This window comes from Limulus polyphemus, unplaced genomic scaffold, assembly GCF_000517525.1.
Source record: "Limulus polyphemus unplaced genomic scaffold, Limulus_polyphemus-2.1.2 Scaffold714, whole genome shotgun sequence".
NCBI classification, from domain to species: domain Eukaryota; kingdom Metazoa; phylum Arthropoda; class Merostomata; order Xiphosura; family Limulidae; genus Limulus; species Limulus polyphemus.
The window spans coordinates 453,021-462,767 of NW_013666324.1; the positions used below are offsets into that span (position 1 = coordinate 453,021).

Consider the following 9,747-nt stretch of genomic DNA (forward strand, 5'->3'; position numbering starts at 1 on the left):
TAACTTCAAACAAACAAACCTTCTTGGAAAATCAAATAAATACATGTTGAAAATCTATGACTGATGGACTTTTTGCAAATATTTTTTTATATATATATATATATATATTGATGTAGGATATTTGAATTTACTGGTTAACAGCTAGCTAGGCTATTAATCAGTATACGAAGGTAACAGAATATTCCTAAAATAGGAAACAAACAAAAAAGGGCGATAAAATCAACACCCCAACATTTGATTTTCCATGACGGCTGACTAGATTAACATCGGCGTTTGGATTTTGGCCGATAGATGGGGTAGGGGAGCGGGGGGAGCGACATGGCCAGGTGGTTAGGGCACTAGACTCGCAATCTGTGGGTCGCGGGTTCGAATCCCTGTCCCACCAAACATGCTCGCCCTTTCAGCCCTGGGGGCGTTATAATGTTACGGTCAATCCCACTATTCGTTGGCAAAAGAGTAGCCCAAGAGTTGGCGGTGATAACTAGCTGCCTTCCCTCTAGTCTTACACTGCTAAATTAGGGACGGCTAGCGCAGATAGCCCTCGTGAAGCTTTGCGCGAAATTCAAAAACAAACAAACTGACAGATGGGATATCCTCAACGCATTTGGGTGCTTTTACTACCACAGACATTATCTGTTATGACAATAAGTTGACAGCCTAGACCGATAACAGTAATGCGATGTGTATATATATATATTAAAAGAAAGTTTGTCTTCCAGAAAATGAAAAAAGAGGTGATACATAGGTCTTAAATCAAAACTTATTATTAAATAATAAGGCTTGTATTTCGATGGATATTGTACACCATCATTTTATTAAGTTTGCATATCTGTTCAAAGTGAATAATTACATACTTTATCCAAAACCTGGACAGGACAAACAATTAGATTTGTTTACAGTGTGAGGCCTAACTTTTATGGTAACAGTTAAGCAGTTTGTTCTAGGTTGAGTTTCAGATTGATAAGAGTTCAGGAAAACCGTTGTCAATCAGTTTCAATGTGTATCGCCTACACATGAGTTTAGTTTTGTTACCAAATTATACTGTAATGGTCAGTGGGTGTGGTAATTCAGGTATTCAGCCAATGAGAAGTAATGAAAACATTTATTGTTGTATCTAGAAAAGAAAAATGAGTAATAATTAATTCAGATGTGCCTTTTTGTATTCGTCATTAAACTACTTATGTTATGAGTTTAGTTTTGTTACAAAATTATACTGTAATGGTCAGTGGGTGTGGTAATTCAGGTATTCAGCCAATGAGAAGTAATGAAAACATTTATTGTTGTATCTAGAAAAGAAAAATGAGTAATAATTAATTCAGATGTGCCTTTTGTATTCGTCATTAAACTACTTATAGCCAAAAATTTTAAATAAAATGGTTAGAAAAACATTTTTCATTGAAACAACCTCGATTTCGTTATTTATTTGTGATAAAAACAATAATTTTATTTTTGGCGGTATTATCACCAACAGTTTATCTTGTTCCAATAGGTTCGTAAAATGGAAAATAAGCCGCCTCGAGGTCGTGGAACTAACCAAAAGGTCGCCCACGCTATTTCACCAAAGAATCACCTATGTGATTCTAGGACCATTCAGTCTTTTGAAGAATACGTGCCTATTGAACCTGGATTTTCATCTACTGTGACCAACCAAAATCATCCTCAAGTTAAAAAACATCCCCTCCATCCAGGGGCCTTCGCCTCCATTCCTTGGCACCCTTTTTTGAAACCTCAAAACTCCGACATTCCTACGAAACACCTTCCTTTTGCATGCTTTTTCAATTCGCCCAGTGCTGTACCTTCTTCTGTTGATAACCCAGTCTCTTCCAGTCTGTCTTTGCCAACACCTACGTCATCAGAACCCATGAATTCCTTTCTTGATACTGTGATCTCTGGGAGAGAACAAGGAAACTATCCACCACCAGTGAGCCTATCAGCAAACAGCGACATAAAGACAGTTAGAAGAATTATTGAAATTATGGACGAATCTGTAGCTAAGAAGCAACAGACTTCGAGCTGCAACAACGGACGTAAAGGGCTTCTTTCAGAGCTTTTAAGTAAACCTCCTTGCTCGCATCCGTTGAAGATATCGCTAGAAAAGCTTATGTGCAGTTTCAAAAAAGAATCTATCCTAAGCGGTAAAAGCCCAGTTCAGAATCTCCAAAGTGGCGAACAGTGTGCTGATGAAGTTAATAATGTCCAATCAGAATCGTGTAAAGGTGGAAAGCGGTTAACGAGAACAAATGCTTCTATGGACGACCAGACTGGATCTGTAATTTGTTCCATTGGCGATGTAAGTTTGTCGAACACTAATAATCCAGAGACACCTGAAATACGATACTGGAACGCTACAGGAAATGACTTTGGTGAAAGTTTCTATTTTAGATCATCACCCCATAGTGAAAATGAAGCCAATGCAGGTAGCGTCGAAGATGTTATGAATTTAGTGGATGGCAGAAATATTTCTTTTCAAAATATCTTGAGCGGAATTAAGTTAAAAACGTTGGAGAAATTTCATGTTCAGAACCGGAATCCGACAAAATATGATATTAAGAAGCTAGCAAGAGAACTTGGATGTCCTTCGCGTATTGTGCAGGTTTGGTTACAGGCTATTAAAAATGAGAACTGTTCTACAAATTGTCCAATTCAGATACCGAAAGTTTCGCTTGAAAACTGCTCGAAAATAGACTTACCAGTATCTCGTGAAGCCCAACCATACCGTTTGAATATTCCGAGTTACAAGCCACAGCCTCTCTTCAACTTTCCTACCACGCCAAGCTGTTATGGGGACACGTCACCGGGTCTGACTATACCACCGGCTCACAGTAAAAATATGTGTTTTGAATATAGAGTTCCATTTATCTGCTCGCAGAACATACGGCAAAAAGGTACAGAGCTGGTCAGAAAGTTTGTTTTACCGGACTATGAATCACCTCTTGACCTTTCCTTGAAGAAGGAAGAGACTTGTAACCCATATAAACATTTAGAAAATTCACCAATAGTAGAACCAAATTATGAGTACGAAATCATGAACCTCAGCCAAAAGTCCAGTCGTACATCAGCGCCACCCAAAGAAACCAAATCACGTAGTGCTACGAACGGAAGGTATTTTGATAGTGAAAACTTTAATTTTTTCAAGTATACAAGCGAACACCAAAGAAATTCCTTTAGAGTACTTACCAAAAACCGGCCAGTTGAATACAACGACATTGTGAACTTTGATCACTATTATTCTCCACCAGAAGGATCTCCGATCATGGAGCAGTTCGATTCAGTAAGTCCACATCAGGATTCATCAAGAATGTCCTTGATTACGGACTGTAGATCTGTAAGTCCAGCGAATGGCTTTCATCTACGACCAACTTCTCATTCACCCGAAAGCGAAGGGCCACCATCTTCACTTGAACAAAACAGTCTAGACGTAACTCCGGGAAGCGAAGGGCCACCATCTTCACTTGAACAAAACAGTCTAGACGTAACTCCGGGAAGCGAAGGGCCACCATCTTCACTTGAACAAAACAGTCTAGACGTAACTCCGGGAAGCGAAGGGCCACCATCTTCACCTGAACAAAACAGTCCAGATGTAACTCCGGGAAGCGAAGGGCCACCATCTTCACCTGAACAAAACAGTCTAGACGTAACTCCGGGAAGCGAAGGGCCACCATCTTCACCTGAACAAAACAGTCCAGATGTAACTTGTAGTCCCACTAAAGCAAATGGAAAATTTGATTCAAAAAGTTCTTCTCCAGATAACGTTGAAAGTTGGCAAATGGATAATTTTAAGAGATTTTGGAAAAAGGTAGGACAATTTTCTCCAGAAGTATTCATGAAGACTGTTTAGGTGTATTATTAATAACAATACAAAACTTAATATTACGCTGTTAACTTAATTAAAGTGTATGTCTCTTGACAATGCGCATAATTTCTTCTGTAATATGACATCTTTGGTCAAATGTCTATCTTGAAAGGTGTTAATACCGTTAAAGGGTTTCGAAAACTCGAATACCAAAATGTATAGGTTGAACAATATATTTCATTATGTGTTGATTTGTTCCTTTCCTTACCTATTTGGGCCCGGCATGGCCAGGTGGTTAGGGCGTTCGACTCGCAATCTGTGGGTCGCGGGTTCGAATCCCCATCCCACCAAACATGCTCGCTCTTTCAGCCGTGGGGGCGTTATAATGTGACGGTCAATCCCACCATTCGTTGGTAAAAGAGTAGCCCAAGAGTTGGTGGTGATGACTAGCTGCCTTCCCTCTAGTCTTACACTGCTAAATTAGGGACGGCTAGCGCAGATAGCCCTCGTGTAGCTTTGCGCGAAATTCAAACAAACAAACAAACCTTTCCTATTTTTACTAACTAAAAGTAATCTCATAATACAAGACCCTTGAAATTATTTCGTCAAACTAACGGCCTTTCTTTGTACTTTGTGTATTTATGGCAAAACTACTAATGCTATCCCTAATTTTGTAGTCATACAAGTCATTTCATCGTACTACTAAAGGCCTTGGAGTTATTTCATGATATTAAGATCCTTGGAGTCTTTCTCGTTTAACTGAGATCTATGAAGTAATGTCGTAATACTAAGGTCCTTGGAGTCATTTCGTCATATTAGGGTCCTTGGAGTCATTTCGTCATATTAGGGTCCTTGGAGTCTTCTCATTACACTGAGATACTTGAAGTCATTTCGTAATACTAAAGTCCTTGGAGTCATTTCGTAATACTAAAGTCCTTGGAGTCATTTCGTAATATTAAAGTCCTTGGAGTCTTCTCATTACACTGAGATACTTGAAGTCATTTCGTAATACTAAAGTCCTTGGAGTCATTTCGTAATACTAAAGTCCTTGGAGTCATTTCGTAATATTGAGGTCCTTGAACTCATTTAGTGTTACTAAAATTCTTGATGACGAATTTAGAAATGCTGAAATTATAATAAACTTTTTGCATGTTTTTTAGGCGAACACAGAAAGACATCAAGTTGTAGCGGAAGAAAAGTTAGAACTGGAGGAAGATGATGGAGTTGAGATGAAAAGAAGGAAGTTTTCTATCGAAAGATCAGATGGAGAAGGATTATTTGAATGTGATCAATGCTCTAAAGCGTTCAACAAACAGAGTTCTCTTGCACGACATAAATACGAACATTCCGGTATGTGAAACGCAGGAATTAATCCGTGTGTTGTTTTTCTTATTTTATCACGAGAGCAGCAAACTCAAATTTAAAGATATTTTGTGTAAAATATCTAAAGGTGTATTCAGTAAATACTGTTTTGTATATATATATATATATATATGAATTTATCATATTTCACTGACATATAGAAGTACGATAAATTTTTCGCTTTTTATATTCGTCCGTTGATTAAGAAATGTAACCATTTTCCTATTGCCCCCTTTTTATTAAAGTTTCCTGCACCATTTTATTTCATTAATTTTTCAAAATGAATTTTATGTATTTAAAACGAGGTAATGGTGTAAGTTTTCTGCAAGAAGTAAATTTTGATAGCTAACTGACCCCCACCCCCCTGATGGCACAGCGGTGAGTCTGCGGACTTGTAACGCTAAACACTGGGTTTCGATCTTCGTGTTATGTAATTGTTTTCAAATTCTGACGTTCGAGCTCTCGTCCCCAAATTGGGTCAGCGGTAAGTTTAGGGATGTACAACGCTTAAATCCATGGCGGACAGAACCCCCAAATTGGGTCAGCGGTAAGTTTAGGGATGTACAACGCTAAAATCCATGGCGGACAGAACCCCCCAAATTGGGTCAGTGGTAAGTTTAGGGATGTACAACGCTTAAATCCATGGCGGACAGAGCGCAGGTCGCCCATTTATTTTATAAATTTGTGATAAAACAAAGAAACTTCGAAAACTATTGCCACCCGTATGTGATGACTTTTCACAAATGTTTACAGGTCAGAGACCTCATCAGTGCGACGAGTGTAGTAAAGCATTCAAACACAAGCACCACCTGACGGAGCACAAGCGACTTCACAGCGGCGAGAAGCCTTTCCAGTGCCGGAAGTGTCTAAAGCGGTTCTCCCACTCCGGCTCCTACAGCCAACACATGAACCACCGGTTCAGCTACTGCAAGCCTTATCGAGACTAAGAATGAACGAATTTGATGTCGTGTTTGTGTGTGTGTGGTTTAACAGATAACATCAAAAGGTTGCCGACAAACGCATGACTATATCGCTCTGTTCTATTTAGCTGCGTCAACAACCACTCAATATCGCCTTTTAAGGCTGCGGAATTTTAATAATCACTCTCACTCGCCATTCGTTGCCTTTCTCGAAACAACGAGAGAGACTTTTCAAAGTACGTCACAGACGCACGTGCCGACGCGCATAACGTCATTCATTGTGTGTGTGAGTGTGACAATTTCGCGTTCGTCAAACTGCAACCAGTCATTGGTTTGTTTTCTCAACAGAAATTTGAAGTCCTATATACATGCTCTATTTCTTTTTTTTTTTTTATGGGTGCGATTGAAATGACTAGTAACTTATAAATAATTAAATTCCGAAAATAATAGTTTCGAAAAGACTAAATATGAATATTATGATTTTTGTTAAAATTTAAAATCAATTTCAAATGGTGAATCCGTAATTTTTTTTTACAGATTTATTAAATTACCGCAAAATCTGTGCAGCGAAATTAAAACAACAACAAAGGATTCTTTACTGTTTAATACTCAAAAACTGATAACAGAAACGTTAGTTTTATACTTTTTTTGTCTAATATAACTGTTGAACGGCTGACTTCTCAATTGTCGTTGCATTATACATTACACGTTTTTATTATAAGCTTTGTTGTTTGAAAAATGAAAATGATGAACAGAGATTATTACCACGTATTTGTATAGTGCATTAGCGTCTTTTGTTCCAAACGTGGCTGTTTGGACTTTGTAAAATTCTAGTTCTTTTTCTAAGGTGCCAAATTTGGGAATTTCAGGAAAAACAACAACTGAGATTAGAAATATATATATATATATATATATATATATCATATAGGTGAGTAAAAAAAAAAAAATATTTGTTTTTTTCTTGTGCCAAAAATACATTTAGTCATATTTTCTATAATGTGATCGTTGTGTGTATTAAAAAAAGGAACTTATGATAATTTTACTTCTACTGAAATGTGCCAAGAAAACCATTAACTAACCAAACGTCTACCTAGATATGTTTGTTAACAGTAATGATAAAAAAAAACAATGTGCTTTACGAGAACAGAAGATAATTTTGGTGCTGTTTCAATTTTTTTTTTCTCTGCTCATCCTTCAAGGTATATACAAAAACTTTTTATATGTGAAACTTTTATGAGTTGTAAAATAATTTAAGAATGAACTGTTTCTCGTTAGAAAAACAAAAAAGAAACCCTAACACCATTACCATTTCTCGATTTAAACATTAGGCTATCTGACCCATCGTTTGAGAGAAGTCTGTGTGTGCGTGTCCGCTTATAATTGGCGAACCGCTGGACCGATTGTCACCACACCTGGCATCTTTTTTTTTTTTTTAGGACTCTCCGGGGAATGACATAGAGGGGTCGGCGTTCGGATTATTCCCCTGTAACCTTTCGTGGGGCCCCTTTATCTTCCCCGTAGATTAAACGGGTACATAAGCTAGTATTTCTAATAGCAGTTTGTGTTTAAAAATCTGGCAACAATCGCAACGTGACTGAGAAAGATTAATCGGTGTCTTTGAAGTTAGAACTAAAAGTGTTTGTGTTATTTACTATTTAAATCTGAAAGAAAAAATTTTTTTTAACCAAATACGTCTTCCAAGATTTTATTAAAAAATTAGCAGATATTTTTTTAAACCTACGTCCGCAACCGAATTAAACACGTGGTAGGTAATATCCATGGCGTGTAATTATCATCTTAACGATACTTACTCTTATTTTCTGCCGGACCTATCGTGATCTGAGATACAGATAGGGGGATTTTGTGTTTATTTTACATAAAGACGGAAACATTATAATTATTCTTAAAATGTCTCAATTCCATTATCAGTTGATATTTGTCTCCCCCCCATGGGATAGCAGTAAGTCTAAGGACTTATAACACTAAAATCCGGGGTTTGATTCCCCGCGACGGACACAGCAGATAGCCCAATGTAGCTTTGTCCTAAAACAAACTTTTTCTGACGCAGTCAACTGCATTAACCTTCTACTCCTTTCCAGAACGTTAGAATTGTTATATCTTCTCGGATCCCTTCCCCAGCTGTCGACAAGGGAACAGATCCCTTCCCCAGCTGTCAACAAAGGATACGGCACTTTCTTTTTCTAGAAATGAAACACCGAGAATAACAGTGTAGGTCTAAACTGTCTTATTGCGTGAACTATGTTTTTATGCGCAGGAAAATAGTGCATTTTGTGTAGGATTTAAAAAAAAAGCCCCAGTGGCTTTTATTTGTACATCGAAAAAAAAAAAATCGAGTGTGTGAAGTGTTCAATTCAGTCAGAGTACAAACATTAGCTCATACGTTGTAACGAAACGCTATTATATTATTTTGCAACCGTGTAAATACTTGTGATACGTAATATACAACGCTGGGTAACATATTTCACGCTAGAAGTTTTGGTTGGTTATTGTAAAATAAAATGACATATTTAACCCGAATATTGTTTCTTGAAATATATTTTACAATGTTGGCAGGTATGTAAAGTATTTTGTTTAGCCAAACTTAACCAGTATCATATACGTTATGAGAACACTAAACAGTGGAGAAGAAATATTCTGATGTTATCTCATCCGAGAAGAATACTTGTAGCTTTGAAAAAAGTGGGGAGGGATAACTTAAAAAAAATCAAGTTATTTGCAAAGTTAGGCTTAACTGTGGATTAGAAATGAAGTCATTAAGCACATGGTAAATGCCGTAAAACATCATTCTTTGGATTAAAAAAAACAAAAAAAAACGAAGACTATTGGACTATTCACTGAAACCTAGTCATTCATACACGTGTATTAGTTTTGTTGCTTTAGATACTTCCCGAAGTAGCACGCACGCATCTTGAAAGTTGCATATTTTAATATTAGCAAAATAAACAAAATTAACTTTTGTATTTTCAAACTTTATTTGTTCTCACAAACACACACATATATATATATAATATTTTAGATGTACGTTAAGTATATATAATATGGGTAACTCTGGAGAAATATTAACGTTATCCAGGACGAATTTCTATACTGATTAGTAACCTGTGATCCTACGAAACCGGTTTCATAAAGAACGTTTTGGAAAAAAAGAGAAAGGATTGAAGTTTTTGTACACGTGACTATCTTGAAGTGAAACATTAAATTCCAGTTCGGATATCCTATATACGTATATGTGACTAAGTTTGAGGTATTGGAAATAAATGAAACGTATTTCTAAATGAATATCGTTATGTCCATACATATTACTAAATACACGTGACAACTTTGTTTATAAGTAAAGGTTTTTTTTGCTCAGTTTATTTGTTTCAGATTCTGATTTGTGTTTAACAGTAGTGACCTCTGGCGAGCCCCTATATTTTCTATATGAAAATCCTGGGCTGAATGGACCGTATACTGTATACTGCTTAAACTTTTGAAAGGCGATAAACAAGATTTCATACCAGAGTTTTATATTAAAATCATAAATAATATTCAACGTTAAACTGGTACACAATGAAAAACATTTTATTTAGGCCTATCTATGGCCTTCAAAATGACGTTGTAACGTCGAAACATGTAGAGTCGTCAACTTTTTAAAGGCCATAGATAAGCCTA

The 9,747-nt window shown here is 36.8% G+C and overlaps 1 protein-coding gene across 6 annotated transcripts in view; it reads left to right on the forward strand.

Annotated features, from left to right (window-relative positions):
• LOC106460123 (zinc finger E-box-binding homeobox 1-like) overlaps positions 1–9,664 on the forward strand; it is a 138,996-nt gene extending 129,332 nt beyond the window's left edge. For 5 of the 6 annotated variants that reach the window (XM_013919806.2, XM_022386773.1, XM_022386776.1 and 2 more), the window contains exons 5-7: positions 1,490–3,796; positions 4,954–5,143; positions 5,909–9,664. In XM_013919806.2, coding sequence (XP_013775260.1) covers positions 1,490–3,796; positions 4,954–5,143; positions 5,909–6,102 — 2,691 coding nt within the window. In that variant the 3' untranslated portion in view covers positions 6,103–9,664. The remainder of the gene's footprint in view (positions 1–1,489; positions 3,797–4,953; positions 5,144–5,908) is intronic. The other variant, XM_022386772.1, reaches the window with a different exon arrangement.
• The last annotated feature ends 83 nt before the right edge of the window (positions 9,665–9,747 follow it).